Here is a 20887-nt window from a genome sequence, read left to right as displayed (position 1 = left end):
AGCCTGGATTAGCCGAGGCATAGAATGTAAGAGCAGGGAAGATATGCTGGAACTGTATAAATCACTAGTTAAGCCACAGCTCGAGTACTGTGTACAGTTCTGGTCACCACATTACAGCAAAGATGTGATTGCACTAGAGAGGGTACAGAGGAGATTTACGAGGATGTTGCCAGGACTGGAGAATTTTACCTATGAGGAAAGATTGGATAGGCTGGGGTTGTTTTCTTTAGAATAGAGGAGGCTGAGGGGAGATTTAATTGAGATGTATAAAATGGATAGGGAGCACCTATTCCCTTAGCAGACGGGTCAATAACCAGGGGGCATAGATTTAAAGTGATTGGTAGAAGGATTAGAGGGGAGCTGAGGAAAAAGTTTTTCACCCAGAGGGTGGTGGGGGTCTGGACCTCACTGCCTGGAAGGTGGTAAAGGCAGAAACCCTCATTGCATTTAAAAGGTACTTGAAGTGCTGTAACCCATAAGGCTATGGACCAAGTGCTGGAAAGTGGGATTAGGGTGGATGGCTCTATTTTGACCGGCACAGACACGATGGGCCGAATGGCCGTCGCTTCTGCTGTAAATTTACTATTATGGGGCTCAAGTCTCTGGAGCAGGACTTGAAACCACAGCCTTCTGACTCTGAGGCAAGTGTGCTACCCACTAAGCCATGGCTCACGCAACATGACAGCTTGGATTAGTTGCCTCGGAGATAGGTTGTGGGTTCAGTGCAGTGCTACATTGTCAGTTCTCGAAGAGTCTGCACCTTAAACGTTAAACCGTGTTTTCTCTTCACTGATTTCACAGACCCGCTGTGTGTTTCCAGCAGTTGCCGATTTTTGTTTTCCCTCCTTGGCCATTATTCGTAGACCAGCTGCACTTTCCCATCATATCCTTCCCATGCTTCTCTCTCCATATACATGATGAATTGTTTCTTGAACGTGTTTGCACTCCCCTTCAGTGACCTGCTCTGTCATTTATTCCATAATTCTGATTTATCCTTGTGGTTAATAGCTGTGCCTGGCTTGTGGATGATCTCTCTTTATACCATCATTAAACTGAGGCAGTGGTCGTCTAATGAAGTTTTAATAATGATGTGGAGATGCCGGTGATGGACTGGGGTTGACAATTGTAAACAATTTTACAACACCAAGTTATAGTCCAGCAATTTTATTTTAAATTCACAAGCTTTCGGAGACTTCCTCCTTCCTCAGGTAAATGTTTTAATAGTATCACTAATACATTCTCAGCAATAAAATATCAAATTAACAGTGATTTTTAATGTAGAACACTTCAAAATTACATTTTCTTAAAGCCCCAAGTTATTTCTGCGATCTTGATCATTGGGAGTTTATTAGCTTGCAAACTTAAAAATTCCAGGTGACTTAGTGTTGTAAAGTTAATACACAGGTGTGTCTTCCAGTGTCCGCTTTTGAAAGAAAGAAGGAACTTGCATTTATGTAGCGCCTTTCACGACCTCAGGACGTCCTAAAGAACTTTACAGCCAATGAAGTACTTTTGAAGTGCAGCCACTGTTGAAATGTGGCAGCCAATTTGCACACAGCAAGATCCCACAAACAGCAATGTGATGATGACCAAATAGTCTTTTTTTAGTGATGTTGGTTGAAGGATAAATATTGGCCAGGACACCAGGGAGAACTCCCCTGCTCTTCTTTGAAATAGTGGCCGTGGGATCTTTTACGTCCACCTGAGAGGGCAGACTGGGCCTCGGTTTAACGTCTCATCTGAGAGACGCCACCTCCAACAGTGTAGCACTCCCTCGGTACTTTACTGGGAGTGTCGGCCTAGATTTTGTGCCCAAGTCTCTGGGGCGGGACTTGAACCCTCAACCTTCTGACTCGGAGGCAGGAGAGTGCTACTCACTGAGCCACCTCAAAAGGACCAATACCCACCCCAAAAAAAAAACTGGTTTAAAGATGATCTGGATCAGGTAAACTGTGAACTTGTTCTCCACATTTTAAATTTTATGGACCGTACAGAAGGGGTTGGTAGTGGATGTTTTGGGCGATCAGTTCCTGAGACGTTTCCCTGTCCGTTTTGGATACAGTCGGTTGCAGCAATGCAGAAAGCAGCCTTCACCTGGTTAAGGTGCTCCCAATATCGATGGCTGTAACTCAGCCGTATCAATGGATTTCCCCTTTGCGTGAGATGTTGTCGAATGCAGTGTGAAGACAAGCGTCCAAACTTCTTTTGCACTTCCGCTGCAAAATTAAAAGCAATCCCGTTGAAATCGTAGAATCGTACAGCACAGACAGAGGCCATTCGACCCATCGTGCCTGTGCTGGCTCTTTGAAAGAGCTATCAAGTTAGTCTCGCTCCCTTGTTCTTTCCCCATAGCCCTGTAAATTTTTGCTTTTCAAGTATTTATTCACTTCCCTCGAGAGTTACTGTTGAATCTGCTTCCACCAGGCAGTGCATTCCAGATCATAACTCGCTGCGTTAAAAAAAAAAAAAATTCTCCTCCTCTCCCCACTTTTGCCAATTACCATAAATCTGTCTCCTCTGGTTACCGACCCTCCTGCCACTGGAAACAGTTTCTCCTTATTTACTCTGTCAAAACCCTTCAAAATTTTGAACACTTCTATCAAATCTCCCCTTAACCTTCTCTGCTCTAAGGAGAACAATCCCAGCTTCTCCAGTCTCTCCACATAACTGAAGTCCCTCATCCCTGGTATCGTTCTAGTAAATCTCCTCTGCACCCTCTCCAAGGCTTTGACATCCTTCCTAAAGTGTGGCGTCCAGAAATCTACCAGTTTAAGATTATTTCTGGAATAGTGACAATGGGCAGGATCCCAGATCAGTTTCATGTGGCCCCCCCAATGCAACAGTCAGCGGTCAGACTGGGAGCTTGCGGCCTGGTTAAGGTGCTCGCGCGTGTAGTGACCTTCCTTCTGGCTCAGCCAGTGAAGGCAGAGAGGACTCGGGTGTGACCCCCTCCCCAACAGAAAGAAAAGGAAAGACTTGCATTTATATAGCGCCTTTCACAACCTCAGGACGTCCCAAAGTGCTTCACAGCCAATGAAGCCCCATGGTCAAAGTCACAAGAGGAGGTCATTTGTGACTTTGAAAAGGGCAGTTTCAGTGCTGTGGCCGGGATGGAATCCTGATTGGGGAGATTCAAACATGGAGTTGCGGGAGAGATGGACACAGATTTAAAAGACAACGACACGTTGAAGGACTTTGGAGAGGGAAGGGTTGGGTTAACTGAACTGAAAGAAGTTTCGTTCAACCCCTTTAAAGCAGCATTGTTGGTGGTTCAGACAGAACCAGTCAGTGTCATTCAGGCTAGTTGTTTGAGGGAGATGAGGGCATTGCAGCAAGTCCAGTCCTGCCCTCGCCCCAGCAACAGGTGAGAAAGAAACATCACAAATGCTGAAGAGGTGAAATAAAAGCTGGACCTGCACAGCGTCTTAACCAGAGAGACAGAGGGGGAGGGAGGGAAAGGCTGGGGGAGAGGGAGACGCAGAGAGAAGTTAACCTGAAGCCCTGATGAAATGTCATGCCTGAAATGTTAAAACCTCTTTAGAGAGGGTATACAATGCAGATTCACGAGGATACTGCCTGGTAGAGGAGATACAAATACATAGAAAGACTTGGAAAAATTGGGTCTTTTTTCATTAAAACAATGCAGGCTTTGGGCATTCTGATCTAAGTGTTCAAAGCTATGACAGTTTGGGACAGGATAGATAGAAGTTGACAGTTTCCAGTAGTTGTGGAGTTGAGAACGAGGGGCCACAGATACAAGACTAAATGTAAGAGATTTAGAACAGAGCGGGAGAAACCTCTTTACAAGTTGTGAGGCCGTGGAATTCGCTTCCAGGGTCAGTGGTTGAGGCAGAAACTATGTCAACTTTCAAGATTCGAGTGGATAGGTGGGTGAAGGAAAAGGGGTTTGAAGGGACATGGGAACAGGGCGAGTAAACGTGATTAGAAGTTTCTGTTCGTGTGGATGCCGACACGGACTGGTTAGACAGAGTGGTTTGTTCCTGTGTTGTAACTTCTATTTATTGATCTCCACTTCAGATACTGATCAATAATCGGTGTCTATTTTATTTAATTAGCAACAAGATTTCCACCTCATACTTTGCATTTTTAGCCAGCCAGCAATTCCAACATATACCCACTCGTAACCCACCCCCAGTTACTGAACACCTCTGCTCTGTCCCCCTCCACCCCCAGTTACTGAACACCTCTGCTCTGTCCCTCTCCACCCCCAGTTACTGAACACCTCTGCTCTGTCCCTCTCCACCGCCCAGTTACTGAACACCTCTGCTCTGTCCCTCTCCACCGCCCAGTTACTGAACACCTCTGTCCCTCTCCACCGTCCAGTTACTGAACACCTCCGCTCTGTCCCTCTCCACCGTCCAGTTACTGAACACCTCTGTCCCTCTCCAGCCCCAGATACTGAACACCTCCCCTCCCATCCCTCTCTACTCCCTCCCCCAGACTCATTAGCATCACGAACAAACTTGACCTGGGTTCCTATTCCTGCTCCTATCTAGTGCCACCTATGTGACAGTGCACATGTCACAGGATATAATTGGGTTTGGCAGTGATGCCCACTGCAGTTGAACAGCAAGTAGCTATTCAAAGAATGGCCGCTTGAGAGTCACCACCAGGCTGTATCTGGTACACGCCATGTTGTTAAAGAGGCCCAGTCCAGGCCCAAGAGGTTGTTCCCCGGACATCACATGGAGGAGCTGTGCGGAACTATTTGACAAGCTGGAGCTAGTCGGGCTTGAAGAGATGTCTCGGATCTTTTATAGCGGTGTGTAAAGATACTTAATGGGACAGAGAAATTAAACTCTGGGGCAGATACACCAGGGCGCGGGTTCAGGGATGTGAGGGGCCAATTAATAGCTGGGATGGGCTGCCACGAAGGCTCTGACACTGGATTTAAGACTTGGTACTTTGGTAAAAATGTGTGTCGATCTGCGTGATGCTGTCTGGATGATGGCAGGAGTTGGTACAACATAGAATTACATGGCATGTACAGCACAGAAACAGGCCATTCGGCCCAATAGGTCCATACTGGTGTTTATGCTCCACACGAGCCTCCTCCCTCCCTTCTTCATCTAACCCTATCTTTCTATTCCTTTCTCCCTCATGTGTTTATCCAGCTTCCACTTAAATGTATCTATGCTATTCGCCTCAACCACTCCTTGTGGGAGCGAGTTCCACATTCTCACCGCTCTCTGGGTAAAGAAGTTTCTCCTGAATTCCCTATTGGATTTATTAGTGACTATTTTATATTTATGGCCTCTGGTTCTGGTCTCCCCCACAAGTGGAAATATCTACGTCTACCCTATCAAACCCTTTCATAATTTTAAAGACCTCGATCAGGTCACCCCTCAGTCTTTTTTCTAGAGAAAAGAGCTCCAGCCTGTTCAGCCTTTCTTGATTGGTTCAACCTCTCTATTCTGGTTGAGTAGAATGGGCCTATACTCTCTCTGGAGTTTAGAAGAATAAGAGGGGATCTCATTGAAACATATAAGATTCTGAGGGGGCTTGATAGAGTAGAGGCTGAGAGGTTGTTTCCCCTGGCTGGAGAGTCTAGAACCAGAGGGCATAGTCGCAGGATAAGGGGTCGGCCATTTAGGACTGAGATGAGGAGGAATTTCTTCACTCAGAGGGTTGTGAATCTTTGGAATTCTCTACCCCAGAGGGCTGTGGATGCTGAGTCATTGAATATATTCAAGACTGAGATAGATTTTTGGACTCGAGGGGAATCAAGGGATATGGGGATCGGGCAGGTTGAAGATCAGCCGTGATCTGATTGAATGGCGGAGCAGGCTCAAGGGATGGTGTGGCCGACTCCTGCTCCTATTTCTTATGCTCTTATCGTCCTAGTAAATCTTTTTTGCACTTCCTCCAGTGCCTCTATATTCCTTTTATAATATGGAGACCAGAACTGTGCACAATACTCCAAGTGTGGTCTAACCAAGCTTCAATGCAAGTAGGCTGGAACAATGAAAGCAAATGGGCCCTCTTCAGCCAAACCCAGGTAATGCCATCGAAGCAAGAACCAACACAATAAGGGGAGGAACATAGAAATAGGAGGAGGCCATTCAGCCCCTCGAGCCTGTTGTGCTATTCTATTAGATCATGGTTGATCCGAATCTTAACTCCATTTACCCTCCTTGGTTCCGTATCCCTTAATACCCTTCCCTAACCTAAATCTATCGATCTCAGTTTTGAAAGCTCCAATTGACCCCCAGCCTCAACAGCTTTTTGGGGGGAGAGAATTCCAGATTTCCACTCCCCTTTGTGTGAGGAAGTGCTTCCTGACATCACCCCTGAACGGCCGAGCTCTAATTTTAAGGTTCTGCCCCCTTGTTCTGGACTCCCCCCACCAGAGGAAATAGTTTCTCTCTATCTACCCTATCAAATCCTTTAATCATCTTAAACACCTCAATTAGATCACCCCTTAATCTTCTAAACTCGAGGGAATACAAGCCCAGTCTGTGCAACCTGTCCTCGTAATTTAACACTTTAAGGGAGAGAAGGGGGAACTGGGTACTAAATAAATTAAAACTCTTACCAACTTCCTGATGTATCGGTCAGTCTTGGAGAGCGAAGCCTTCTTTTCCACTGTAATTTAATGACAGGCGGAGGGAGATGAGTTTAAGCATTATTTTTCACACACTAACTGTAGCCCAGAGCTGCTACTGTCCCCAGTGCCCCACTCGGGCCTCCGTGTGAATCAAGATGGCGGGCGCTGAGGGAGGGGGACTTGTTTGCATGGTGACACGACTGACTGGAGAGTGTTACCAACCGAGCAGCACTTCACACATTAAGTGGCCAAAAGGCCCCGCCTGCCCCCTCAGGCGGACGTAATAGATCCCGTGGCCACTATTTCAAATAAGAGTAGGGGAGTTCTCCCTTATGTCCTGGGCCAATATTTATCCCTCAACCAACATCTCTTTTTTTTAAAAAAAGAGATTTTCTGGTCAGTGTCACATTGTTGTTTGTGGGATCTTGCTGTGTGCAAATTGTCTGCTGCGTTTCCTACATTACAACAGGACTGCATTTTTTTTTTAAAGTACTTAATAACGCTTTGTGACGTTCTGAGATTGTGAAAGGCGCTATAGAAATGCAAGGCTTTTTCTTTGAGGGGACCTGGGACTCTCCTGGTCAGTTTACCCACCAGGGGAAACGTAACTTAAATAGCGAAATTCAACCAACTCCTGCTTTGTTGGAGAGGGCAGTATTTCCTCTAACATCACGTGGTGTTAGCCCCACAGTGTGGAGTCAGTCGGGTCTCACCCCTCATGAGCCTTTATTATCATAGAACCTTACAGCGCAGGAGGAGGCCATTCGGCCCATCGTGCCTGTGCCGGCTCTTTGAAAGAGCTGTCCAATTAGTCCCACTCCCCCTGCTCTTTTCCCCCATAGCCCTGCAAATTTTTTCCTTTTCAAGTATTTATCCAATTCCCTTTTGAAAGTTATTATTGAATCTGCTTCCACCGCCCTTTCAGGCAGCACATTCCAGATCAGAACAACTCGCTGCGTAAAAAAAAAAAATTCTCCTCATCTCCCCTCTGGTTCTTTCACCAATTACCTTAAATCTGTTTCCTCTGGTTACCGACCCTCCTGCCACTGGAAACAGTTTCTCCTTATTTACAGTATCAAGACCTTTCATGATTTTGAACACCTCTATCAAATCTCCCCTTAACCTTCTCTGTTCTAAGGAGAACAATCCCAGCTTCTCCAGTCTCTCCACATAACTGAAGTCCCTCATCCCTGGTACCATTCTAGTAAATCTCCTCTGCACCCTCTCTAAGGCCTTGACATCCTTCCTAAAGTGTGGTGCCCAGAATTGAACACAATACTCCAGCTGAGGCCTAACCAGTGTTTTGTAAAGGTTTAGCATAACTTCCTTGCTTTTGTACTCTATGCCTTTATTTATAAAGCCTAAGACCCTGTATGCTTTTTTAACTGCTATATCGACTCAGGGTTACAGTGTTTTTTTTTCCACTCCTCTTAAGCTGTGGCTACAACTCGTGATGACACAAACTACCAAAGACATGACACAGCAGTATCGTTGATGGAACTCTGGAGGCACGATACACAGACCACATAAAAGTAAACGACACTTCAGTTGGCAATATTTATGACCTCGGGCCTACTGGGGCTAGGCTTCTTTCATAAACAAGTTGCCATTCGGTTTAAGAAAAGAAAACTTGTATTTATGCAGCCCCTTATCCCATCCTCAGGATAGCCAAAGCTCTTCACTAGCCTTCTGAGTCAGGAGGTCCTGGGTTCAGGGTTCAAGCCTCACGCCAGAGACTTGAGCGCAAAACCTAGGCCGACACTCCCCGTGCCAGTACTGAGGGAGTGCTGCACTGTCGGCGGTGCCTTCTTTTGGATGAGACGTTAAACCCAGGGCCCCATCTGCCCCCTCGGGTGGATGAAAAAGATCCCACGGCCACTACTACTGGAAGAAGAGCAGGGGGAGTTCTCCCCGGTGTCCTGGGGCCAATATTTATCCCTCAACCAACATCACTTTAAAAAAAAAAGATGATTATCTGGTCATTATCACATTGCTGTTTGTGGGATCTTGCTGTGCAGAAATTGGCTGCTGCCTTTCCTGCATTACAACAGTGACGACACTTCAAAAGTACTTCATTGGCTGTGAAGCCTATTTTTCTCTGTCTATGTTTCTATGTGATGTCCTGAGATTGTGAAAGGAATTCTTTCTTTAAAATGCTGCTGTTGAGCCAGAATCTCTACTTCCCTCACATCTTCCAAAGCTGCTCTATGTCGTGCAGGGCAACTGACACCTGGTGTTAACTTGCCTAAAGTGATGGTTTTTACTGAGTTTCCAGAGGGGTTCATCACAGCGCAGGTGAAGTTGGTCTTGAAATCTTCCAGTGTGGTCGTGCTGAAGTTCAAACTCTTCTGGATAATTATCTTTCCATTTTCAGTCAGGAATCTACCGGGGGGGGTGGAAGAGGAGGACAACAGGGGTTCAGAAGGAAATATTGGCCGAGAAAGTGGCCATGGCACTTCAATAACAATTGCGATTTACCAAATCTAGAGTAAGCTTCGTTAAATCACTGAGGAGAGTGGAAGTCTGGGGCTCTTCAACCCTTTCCCCCTCTCCCACAGGCAATTAAAACATAGTGCTCGTCATCCTAGATTTCAAATCCCTCCGTGGCCTCGCCCCCTCCCTATCTCTGTAACCTCCTCCAGCCCTACAACCCTCCGAGATCTCTGCGCTCCTCCAATTCTGGCCTCTTGCGCATCCCCCATTTCCATCGCTCCACCATTGGCGGCCGTGCCTTCAGCTGCCTCGGCCCCAAGCTCTGGAATTCCCTCCCTAAACCTCTCCGCCTCTCTCTCCTCCTTTAAGACGCTTCTTAAAACCTACCTCTTTGACCAAGCTTTTGGTCACCTGTCCTAACATCTCCTTATGTGGCCCGGTGTCAAATTTTTGTCTGATAATCGCTCCTGTGAAGCACCCTGGGACGTTTTAAAGGCGCTATATAAATGCAAGTTGTTGTTGTTTTGTGGCGGCCAAGCAGTTCAAGAGAAGTTAACTCCCTCAATAGTTGGGAATGTGCTACGTGGTCACAGGGGTGGTGACGGGTTGAGATGATATGGTACTCGATGGTTGGTGCACTGCTGAAATGTTTGGAAGGTAGTAGGCCTGGATTATCTTCGAATCGTACAGCACAGACGGAGGCCGTTCGGCCCATCGCGCCTGTGCCGGTTCTTTGACAGGGCTGCCCAATTAGTCCCATTCCCCCCGCTCTTTCCCCGTAGCCCCGCAACGAAGATATTTTTGTTCAATTTAGGTAAATTCTTCTTTTTCAAGTATACATTGAATAGTGGAGATGTGAGGATGGGTGAATGTTGGCTTTTATCTCGAGGGGGGGCTGGAATACAAAAGAGTGGAATTTATGCTTCATTTGTACAGAGCCTTGGTCAGACCCTGTCCGGAGAGACTGCGTCCAGTTCTGGGCATCGCACCTCAGGAAGGAGATATTGGCCTTGGAGGGGGCGCAGCGCAGATTCACCAGAATGATACCGGGGCTAAAAGGGTCAAAGATTCAGGTTGCATGGACTGGGCTTGTATTCCCTCGGGTTTAGAAGATTAAGGGGTGATCTAATTGAAGTGCTTAAAATGATAAAGGGATTCCATAGGGTAGATAGAGAGAAACTATTCCCTCTGGTGGGGGGAGTCCAGAGCAAGGGGGCAGAACCTTAAAATTAGAGCTTGGCCGTTCAGGAGTGAAATCAGGAAGCACTTCTTCACACAAAGGAGAGTGGAAATCTGGAACTCTCCCCCTCACCCCCCCAAAAAAAAAAGCTGTTGAGGCTGGGGGTCAATTGAAACTCTTAAGACTGAGATCGATAGATTTTTGTTAGGAGCAAAGGCGGGTAGATGAGTGATGTACAAATCAGCCATAATTTAATTGAATGGCAGAACAGGCTCGAGGGGCTGAATGGCCACCTCCTGTTCCTATGTTCCTATTCCACTTTGCTTCTCCCCACCCCCCAAATTTCTACCCTCCATCCTCCGGAAACCATATGTTGGCAGAGGCACAATCTTATTGCAGCCCCCGCTCCCCCATTCCCCGTACCTTCCCCCATTCCCCGTACCTTCCCCCATTCCCCGTACCTTCCCCCATTCCCCGTACCTCCCCCCTTCCTCATACCATCTCCGCCTCCCCCATTCCCCGTACCATCCCCGCCTCCCCCCTTCCCCGTACCATCCCCCCTTCCTCTCCGTAAGGTCAGAGTGCGATTTTATGGCTCCAGCCACCACCAATTTTCTTTTGCGAGTCTAGACATAGAATGCCCAATGGGCCAGCTGGCGAGGAAGGGCGGAGGGGGGAAAACGGGGGACATCACGGCCCCAGTCCGATCTTTGCCGCAGAGTTTAGCGCTGAGTTGTACTTTTCGTCTTGACTTACGTTTCCAATCCTTCTTTCACTCTCCCGTCTACAAATGCATCCTCGATGAATTGCTGGTTGGCCAGCCAGTAAATGATTGTGGAGAATCTGTCTGAGTATCCAGTAACCGCCTTGCAGATCAGCTCCAGCGGCTTCCCTACAGGGAAACAAAGAAAGAGCTTGCATTTATATCGCACCTTTCACCATCTCAGGATGTCCCAAAGCGCTTTACAGCCAATGAAGTAATTTTGAAGCGTAGTCACTGTTGTAACATAGGAAACGTGGCGGCCAATTGTGCACAGCAAGATCCCACAAACAGCAATGTGATAATGACCAGATAATCTGTTGATGATGTTGGTTGAGGGATAAATATTGACCGAGGACGCCTTCCCTGCTCTTCTTCGTTTACATCCACCTGAGGGCAGATGGGGCCTCGGTTTAACGACTCATCCAAAAGACGGCATCTCTGACAGTGCAGCACTCCCTCAGTGCTGCACCGGGAGCGTCAGCCTAGATTTTGTGCTCAAGTCTCTGGAGGGGGATTTGAACCCACAACCTTCTGGACTCAGAGGCGAACGTGCTGCCCACTGCTGACACTTAGTTTATAAACGGCCTGCACCTGGTGATTCAGTGGGTGAAGGCAGTGCCCAAGAGTACCAGTTAACTGGTCAATCATCCTATTGCTGTTTGTGGGACCTTGCTGTGCACAAATTGACTGCCAGGTTTGCCTTCAAAACAACAGAGCAGAGTTATAACAGCATGACCTCAAGGGTGGTAACCTCAGGATTGCTTCCTGTGTCACGCGCAGGGCAGGTAAGGCAAGTACAGGTTAGTTCCATCAATGCGTGGCTTGTGAGACTGTGCAGGGTGGAGGGTACAGTGTTGGGGCCGCTGTTGTTTATAATTTTTGTAAATGGTTTAGAAGAAGGAATTGTGCCCAAAGAGTCCAAATTTGCAGACGATACCAAATTGGGAGCAGTGGCCAATGATGAATATCAGTGCACAAAAATTCAAAGGATCTTGACAAGTTCGATCAGTGGGCGGAGAAATGGCAGATGCAGTTTAATACAGAGAAATGGAAGGTAATGAGATTTAGCAGAGGGAATGTTTATGTGGATTATGTACTCAATAGGAACGTACTTGAGCTATTGGAGCAGGAGAGAGATTGTGGCGGTTTGGTGGACAGGTCACCAAAACCATCAGCCCAATGTTCCCAGGCTGTTAAAAATGTTGGGCTGAATAGCAAGGGATAAAACATATAAATCCAGAGAGATCATTTTAAAACGGTATCTTCCCTGGTGAGACCACATCTGGAGTACTGTGTGCAATATTGGTCTCAATATTTCAAAAAGGAGATTGTTATTGGAGGGGGCGCGGAGAGGGGCATTCAGTTGTTGGAGGGGGTACGGAGAGGGGCATTCAGTTGTTGGAGGGGGTACGGAGAGGGGCATTCAGTTGTTGGAGGGGGTGCGGAGAGGGGCATTCAGTTGTTGGAGGGGGTACGGAGAGGGGCATTCAGTTGTTGGAGGGGGTGCGGAGAGGGGCATTCAGTTGTTGGAGGGGGTACGGAGAGGGGCATTCAGTTGTTGGAGGGGGTACGGAGAGGGGCATTCAGTTGTTGGAGGGGGCGCGGAGAGGGGCATTCAGTTGTTGGAGGGGGCACGGAGAGGGGCATTCAGTTGTTGGAGGGGGTACGGAGAGGGGCATTCAGTTGTTGGAGGGGGCGCGGAGAGGGGCATTCAGTTGTTGGAGGGGGTACGGAGAGGGGCATTCAGTTGTTGGAGGGGGCGCGGAGAGGGGCATTCAGTTGTTGGAGGGGGCGCGGAGAGGGGCATTCAGTTGTTGGAGGGGGCACGGAGAGGGGCATTCAGTTGTTGGAGGGGGTACGGAGAGGGGCATTCAGTTGTTGGAGGGGGTACGGAGAGGGGCATTCAGTTGTTGGAGGGGGTACAGAGAGGGGCATTCAGTTGTTGGAGGGGGTACGGAGAGGGGCATTCAGTTGTTGGAGGGGGTACGGAGAGGGGCATTCAGTTGTTGGAGGGGGTACGGAGAGGGGCATTCAGTTGTTGGAGGGGGTACAGAGAGGGGCATTCAGTTGTTGGAGGGGGTACGGAGAGGGGCATTCAGTTGTTGGAGGGGCTACTAGGTTGATCCCAGAACTTAAAGGAATATGTGTGAGGTGAGATTGTCTACTCTGGGTCATTTTTCTCTTGAAAGGAGAAGGCGGAGAGGATTATGATGGAAATGTTTAAAATTATGAAAGGTTTGGATAAATTGGATCCAAGGAAGCTTTTCTTCCATGTACAGAATTTAAACATATGGGGTCGTATTTACAAACTAAGGACAACGAAAGACAATAGAAAATGCAGGAGGAAGTTTTTCAACTAAAAGGGTGGTGAGTTTGTGGCGCAGATCACTGGCACGGGTGGGGGACAAGAAACTTAATGGGTTTCAAGAAGGAACTGGACAGATTCTTGTCAACGAAAGGTCATCGACCTGAAACGTTAACTCTGTTTCTTTCTCCACAGATGCTGCCTCACTTGCTGAGCTTCTCCAGCATTTTCTGTTTTTATTTCTTGTCAACTAATGGATTCAGGGTTATTAAAAATGCACCATGGGAATATGCCAGGGATAGGTGGGCTAGATGGGCTGAAGGTCTTCTGCCTGAAATTGTTACTGTGTCACTAAGTCCTTTCAACGTAGGGTTTTCCAAAATTGCAGACAGGACTCTTGCTGTGGCCTAATCAATGTTTTGTATAAATTTACCTTTCCTCTAGTACTCTCTGCCCCTGTTTATTAAACCCAAGGTGTTATTGGCCTTTTTATTACACAGAATGTACAGCACAGAAACAGGCCATTCGGCCCAACAGGTCTATGCCGGTGTTTATGCTCCATTCGAGCCTCCTCCCTCCCTACTTCATCTCACCCTATCACCATATCCTTCTATTCCTTTCTCCCTCATGTGTTTATCGAGCTTCTCCTTAAATGTATCGACACTATTCACCTCAACTACTCCTTGTGGGAGTGAGTTCCACATTCTCACCACTCTCTGGGTAAAGAAGTTTCTCCTGAATTCCCTATTGGATTTATTAGTGACTATCTTATATTTATGGTCCCTAGTTCTGGTCTCCCCCACAAGTGGAAACATCTTCTCCACGTCTACCCTATCAAACCCTTTCATAATCTTAAAGACCTCGATCAGGTCACCCCTCAGTCTTCTCTTTTCTAGAGCCTTTATCTACTTGCATGGGCTGATTCTGAACCTCTTCTCCCCTCTTACCCCCTCACCCCCCTCCAATCCAAAGGCACTGAGGCCCAGTTGCTGTATCCCACCTACTTCCTTGGCTAACTCAGCATGAACTGGGAGTCAAACCTGGACCATTCCTGGCCTGTTCCGGGTCAGTACCGAAGCAACTGGTGCCACCACCATTAGTTTTTGCAGCGCGGTTTAATGGGCAGAGGACGGGTGTACTTACTGCACTCGGCATTGATTGTGGTGCCAACTGGGATGGTGATTGTCGGAGGCTCATTTCCTTTAGGCCCTGTGGTGACAGAAGCACGGTTAGGGTACATTCGAGGGGGTAACATGGAGCCAACAAACCGCAACCAAGTTGACTTACCGCAGAGTGATGGGACTGGAGGGTAGGGCATGCCTTTCAACACAAAGGGAATTTTCCCAGTCTCCTGAGGAGTGGGAGAGTGAGGGTTGCCAACCCTCCAGGATTGTCCTGGAGTCTCCAGGAATGAAAGACTAATCTCTAGGACATTGCTGCGAGCAATAAAACCCGAGAGAAAAATCATTGGGGCAATAAAATACTGTGTTTTTAAAACATTTTCTTTCAACACTTTTGTTCATTATTTATAAAAATATTGGACGTGCACGAGAAAAAGGGGCTGTTTGATTGAGAGTCAAGAATCATCCAATCCCGCGGGGAACGAAGAGTGTGTTCACTTTCCGATTGGCTGTGGGAAGGCAGGGGCGTTGTGAGGATTGACATGTCGGGCGACCAATGGCGGGAGTGTGAAGGCGGGGCAGTCGGCGGCAGGAGGTCACGTGATGAAACTTCCAGGAAGACGTCCAACCAGAGTTGGCAACCCCATGGGAGAGAATTGGCGCATCCCACAAGAGGCAAAGTTAAACAGGTTAAACTGGGGTTCGGTTGCGAAAAGGTTGTGTTTACTGGACGAGTAATCCAGAGAACGTGAGTTCAAATCTTTGAGAATTTGCATTGAAATAAAAATCTGGAATCAGTAAAAGTGACCATGAAACTGTCGGATTGTCGTAAAAACCCAACTGGTTCACTGATGTCCTTCAGGGCAGGAAACTTGCCGTCCTTCCCCGGTCTGTATAGCAGAGAGGTCAATAACCAGGGAGCATAGATTTAAGGTAATTGGTAGAAGGGTTAGAGGGGAGCTGAGGAGAAATGTTTTCACCCACAGGGTGGTGGGGGTCTGGAACTCACTGCCTGGAAGGCACTAACCTATATGATGCAAAAGGGTGGTAGAGGCAGAAACCCTCATCGCATTTAAAAAGTACTTGGATGTGCACTTGAAGTCTAGCGAGACACTCAGTTGTATCAAACCGCTACCCAGTAGTTCAAGAAGGCGGCCCACCACCACGTTCTCAGGGCAACTAGGGATGCACAATAAATGTTGGCCTTGCCCACATCCCAAGAATGAATTAATGAAAAGTTGCTCCATGTGTTTATCCATTGAGTAAGTTGGCCAGGAAGAGCAGGGAGGTCTCAGTTTTCTCCCTGGTCTGCAATGAGGTAGCTGCAACTGACCTCGATTGTCCTCGAGTTACGGAGGGGGAGCTTTGGCCAGGATTCCCACTGCTGCGGTAAAGTGCAGTGTCTGCATATTGAGGGAGGCAGAATCGGATTGCTCTTTCAAAGAGCCGGCACAGGCACGATGGGCCGAATGGCCTTCGTCTGTGCTGCTGTGATTCTACGATTGGGCTCGGCTATGAAAAGCTGCGGAAGCTCATTTGTGCGAATGGCGGACACCCCAGTGAAGTGGCAGAGGTGACTCACGGCCGCAAACGATTCCTGAGCAAAGAGTCAACACCAACGGGGCAGGCAGAGCGGATCGGAGAAAAGCAAATCGTCAAACCACGCAAGAGTGGGAATAGACTGGGTGTTGGGCGGTTCCTCTTTCCCCCCGAGAGTAGAGAGTCTCTGGAATGTGTTACCGGCCGGTGTGGTGGGTGCCGACTCTCTGTAAACGTTCAAGAGGGAGCTGGACTGGTTCCTGACTGGGGCAGAGATCACATCATAGAGAAGGGAAGAGTCTTTATAGACAACACTCGGTCCGTGTGATCTCCTGGACTGGTTTCCATCGCCTGAGGGGGTTGGGGGGGGGGACGGACGGTCGGAGAGGAATTTCCCAGAGTATTTTTTCCCTTATCGACCCTGGGTTTTTTTCTCTGTATTTTTTTGCGGGGGTGGGGGCGGCGAGTCGGTGGGGGGATGGGACGGGGGAGCTTGATGGCCCAGCTGAACTTTTCCTGCCCCAATGTTAATCCCATCCTCTGTTGCCACTGCTCCCCTCGCAGCTGCTAAAGTCACACCTCACTGTTCAGGGATGCCCGAGGCCACACTCTGCCCGCGCGGAGGTTTTCCCTGCTCTCGGAAGGTCTCTTGCTCTATCGTTACCTTGGCTTCTGCCTCCGTCTCCTGAAAACTCGGCGGTGACGAGACCGTTAAGCAGCATCGCCAAGGGCATGGCGACGGTCCAGAGTATTTCGTGCCCTGAAAACAAAAGAACAAATTGTGTTGAAAGGAAACGCCCGAGAGGCTAAAGCAGCATCACTGACTCGTTCAGCTACAGCCCCAGTCGGCAAGGACATGTCTCAGAGCCCACGATTCCCCTACGCTGTGACCCCCAGATGTCAATCTTTCTGCTGGGGACGGTTATCATAGAATCACACAGCACAGAAGGAGGCCATTCGGCCCATCGTGCCTGTGCCGGCTTTTCGAAAGAGCGATCCAATTAGTTCCACTCCCCTGCTGTTTTCCTGTAGCCCTGCAAATTTTTCCCCTTCAAGTATTTATCCAATTCCCTTTTGAAAGTTATTATTGAATCTGCTTCCACCGCCCTTTCAGGCAGCACATTCCAGATCAGAACAACTCGCTGCGTAAAAGATATTTCCTCATGTCGCCTCTGGTTATTTTGCCGATCACCTTAAATCTGTGTCCTCTGGTTACCGACCCTTCTGCCACTGGAAACAGTTTCTCTTTATTTATTCTACAAAACACTTCATAGATTTATAGAATAGAATCATAGAATGGTTACAGCCATTCGGCCCGTCGAGCCCGTGCCGACTCTTTGTAAGATCAGTCCCACTCCCCTGCTCTTTCCCTGTAGCCCTGCAAATTCTTTCCCTTCAAGTATTTTTCCAATTCCTTTTGAAAGCCACGATTGAATCTGCTTCCACCGCCCTTTCAGGCAGCGCATTCCAGATCAGAACAACTCACTGCATAAAAAAGTTTTTCCTCATGTCGTCTTTGGTTCTTTTGCCAATTACCTTAAATCTGTGACCTCTGGTTCTTGACCCTTCCGCCAATGGGAACAGTTTCTCTTTATTTACTTTATCTAAACCCTTCATGATTTTGAACACTTCTATCAAATCTCCTCTCAACCTTCTCTGTTCTAAGGAGAACGACCCCAGCTTCTCCAGTCTCTCCACATAACTGAAGTCCCTCATCCCTGGAACCATTCTAGTAAATCTCTTCTGCACCCTCTCTAAGGCCTTCACATATTTCCTGAAGTGCAGTGCCCAGAACTGGACACAATACCCCAGATGAGGACTAACCAGTGTTTTATAAAGGTTTAGCATAACTCCCTTGCTTTTGTACTCTATGCCTTTATGCTATTCACCTCAACTACTCTTTGTGGTAGCAAGTTCCACTCTCTGGGGAAAGAAGTTTTTCCTGAATTCCTGATTGGATTTATTATCTTATATTTATGACCCCTAGTGCTGGTCTCCCCCACCAGTAGAAACATTTTTTCTACATCTACCCTATCGAACCCTTTCATAATCTGAACGACCTCTATCAGGTCACCCCTCAGCCTTCTCTTTTCTAGCGAAAAGAGCCCCAGCCTGTTCAATCTTTCCTGATAGGTCCAACCTCTCATTTCTGGTATCAAAGCAATCAATCTCTATCAATGAGTCTACAGCAGACCCAGACATGAGGTGAGGAAAACCCCCAGTGGTGGAGAGCTTTGGGAACCATAGGTCCAAAGTCACCTGTTCCTCCCGAGCCTCCTACACTCACCACAGGTCATGTCTCGAATTACTCATATACTGGATCCCAAATGCTTTGCAATCTTACTTTCCGAGAATGCCTGCCACTTGAACCTGACTGGGGCAAGATCATTACTTATCGTACTCGGCACAGCATAGGAGGCCATTCAGCCCATCGTGCCTGTGCCGGATACTTCCCTGACCATTTCCACCATTGAGCTTCTGTCTAGGGTTGAATGAGGACGCAGTCCGACACTGGCTTCCACTTAAAACCTGTGCCCTGCAGGTGATAGCACTTGTGGGAATGTACATTGTTCTCAGCATCTTGCCCCCATCGGAAGGACTCAGTGAGATTCGACAGGTACAGCACAGGGTTAGATACAGAGTAAAGCTCCCTCTACACTGTCCCATCAAACACTCCCAGGGCAGGTACAGCACGGGTTAGATACAGAGTAAAGCTCCCTCTACACTGTCCCATCAAACACTCCCAGGGCAGGTACAGGGTTAGATACAGAGTAAAGCTCCCTCTACACTGTCCCATCAAACACTCCCAGGGCAGGTACATGGTTAGACACAGAGTAAAGCTCCCTCTACACTGTCCCATCAAACACTCCCAGGGCAGGTACAGGGTTAGACACAGAGTAAAGCTCCCTCTACACTGTCCCATCAGACACTCCCAGGTCTGGAGGTGGTTGGAAATGGGGACAGAATACTCAGTTGCCGTGTGCTCTGCCTGTCGTCCCCTTTAAGAACGTTGGACCTTTTGTGGCAGCGGTGATGAGATAACAAAGCTCAGTGGTTGTATTTAGACAGTTGCCCAATCAGGTGTCTCACTCTTCACAGAAAGAATCACTATCGAAAATCCAGTTACCGTTTTGCAGACAGACCTGAGTGTTACCCTTGCAGATAAACAAACAATAGAATGATACAGCACAGAAGGAGGCCATTCGACCCATCGTGCTTGTGCCAGCTCTCTGAAAGGCCTATCCAATTAGTCCCTGCTGTTTCCCCATAGCCCTGGAAATTTTTCGTTTTCGAGCATTTATCCAATTCCCTTTTGAAAGTTATTATTGAATCTGCTTCCACCGCCCTTTCAGGCAGCGCATTCCAGATCAGAACAACTCGCTGCGTAAAAAAAATCTCTCCTCATCTCCCCCTCTGGCTCTTTTGCCGATCACCTTAAATCCGTGCCCTCCCGCCACTGGAAACAGTTTCTCCTTATTCACTCCAGATCAAAGCCCCTTCTAATTTTGAACACCTCTATTATTAATTTATATATTATGTAACATTTTAATGCGTTCCCCACGTTTTTTCATTTTTTCAAAAGAAAAGAATAACACGGAATGATTCTCACCAGCTCGGGGGCTCTGAAAGGATTTGGTCATCATTGGAAGACCGATTGGAGCAGGTCTGAGTTGCGGAGGTTGGAGCTGCCAATGTCTGTTGTGTGACATCGGCTGTCAGGCTGTCCATTTATATCACTCTGAAACCACTTCTCCTTTCAGATGACTTCCCCCTGAGTTGCATTTTTTTTTTTTTTTGTTTACCCTGTTGCTGGAATGTGGTCATTGTTTTGGGGGAGGGTGACTCGTCACTTTGTCATCGCTGGCGGGTAATCGCGACCCCGGGGGGGCGGCCCTTCCAGTTTCAGGGTCACTTTCTATCAGGTGCACGTGTCTCATAGTTTCTGCTCTGATTCACCAGAATGATACCGGGGCTAAAAGGGTTAAATTACGAGGACAGGTTGCAGAGACTGGGCTTGTATTCCCTCGAGTTTAGAAGATTAAGGGGTGATCTAATCGAGGTGTTTATGATGATTAAAGGATTCGATAGGGTCGATAGAGAGAAACTATTTCCTCTGGTGGGGGGAGGAGTCCAGAACAAGGGGGGCAGAACCTTAAAATTAGAGCCAGGCCGTTCAGGGGTGATGTCAGGAAGCACTTCTTCACACAAAGGGGAGTGGAAATCTGGAACTCTCTCCCCCAAAAAGCTGAGGGTCAATTGAAAATTTCAAAACTGAGATCGATAGATTTTTGTTGAGTAAAGGTTACAGAAACAAAATGTAACTGGTAGAATAGATAAGGGAGAACCAGTGGATGTGGTTTATTTGGATTTTCAGAAGGCCTTTGATAAAGTCCCACATAAGAGGTTAGTGTGCAAAATTAAAGCACATGGGATTGGGGGTAATATACTGGCATGGATTGAGAATTGGTTAACAGACAGGAAACAGAGAGTAGGAATAAACGGGTCTCTTTCGGGGTAGCAGGCAGTGACTAGTGGGGTACCGCAGGGATCAGTGCTTGGGCCCCAGATATTCACAATATATATCAATGATTTGGAGGAGGGAACCAAATGTAATATTTCCAAGTTTGCTGACGACACAAAACTAGGTGGGATTGTGAGTTGTGAGGAGGATGCAAAGAGGCCTCAAGGCGATTTAGACAAGTTGAGTGAGTGGGCAAATACATGGCAGATGCAGTATAATGTGGATAAATGTGAAATTATCCACCTCGGAAGGAAAAACAGAAAGGCAGAGTATTATTTAAATGGTGATAGATTGGGAAATGTTGATGTACAAAGGGACCTGGGTGTCCTTGTACACCAGTCACTGAAAGCAAACATGCAGGTGCAGCAAGCAGTTAGAAAAGCAAATGGTATGTTGGCCTTCATTGCAAGAGGATTTGAGTACAGGAGCGAGGATGTCTTACTGCATTAATACAGG

At 47.6% G+C, this 20887-nt stretch overlaps 1 protein-coding gene across 1 annotated transcript; it reads right to left on the bottom strand.

The window, feature by feature from the left end:
- Positions 1-1148: 1148 nt before the first annotated feature.
- On the bottom strand, positions 1149-19626 carry LOC137322430 (interleukin-1 receptor type 2-like). Its single transcript, XM_067985351.1, has 7 exons — positions 19520-19626; positions 16574-16669; positions 14393-14458; positions 10938-11073; positions 8814-8950; positions 6557-6606; positions 1149-2216 (listed from the first exon to the last, which is right to left on the bottom strand). Exons 1-7 carry the CDS (start codon positions 19617-19619, stop codon positions 2139-2141), a joined length of 663 nt encoding a protein of 220 aa, XP_067841452.1. The 5' UTR covers positions 19620-19626; the 3' UTR covers positions 1149-2138.
- Positions 19627-20887: the final 1261 nt, after the last annotated feature.

This window comes from Heptranchias perlo, chromosome 6 (genome assembly GCF_035084215.1).
Source record: "Heptranchias perlo isolate sHepPer1 chromosome 6, sHepPer1.hap1, whole genome shotgun sequence".
NCBI lineage: Eukaryota > Metazoa > Chordata > Chondrichthyes > Hexanchiformes > Hexanchidae > Heptranchias > Heptranchias perlo.
The sequence above is the reverse complement of the archived record's forward strand: the minus strand, read 5'-3'. Positions and strand labels throughout refer to the sequence as shown.

What these genes read in the sequence shown, in the direction of transcription:
- LOC137322430 (XM_067985351.1), bottom strand. Translation starts at nt 19,619, where the DNA reads ATGTCACACAACAGACATTGGCAGCTCCAACCTCCGCAACTCAGACCT. An exon ending in AGTAAAAACCATCACTTTAG is followed by an intron (nt 6,607 to 8,813) that starts GCAAGTTAACAC and finishes ATTAAATTACAG; the next exon opens with TGGAAAAGAAGGCTTCGCTC. An exon ending in ACCGATACATCAGGAAGTTG is followed by an intron (nt 2,217 to 6,556) that starts GTAAGAGTTTTA and finishes TTAATTTTGCAG; the next exon opens with CGGAAGTGCAAAAGAAGTTT.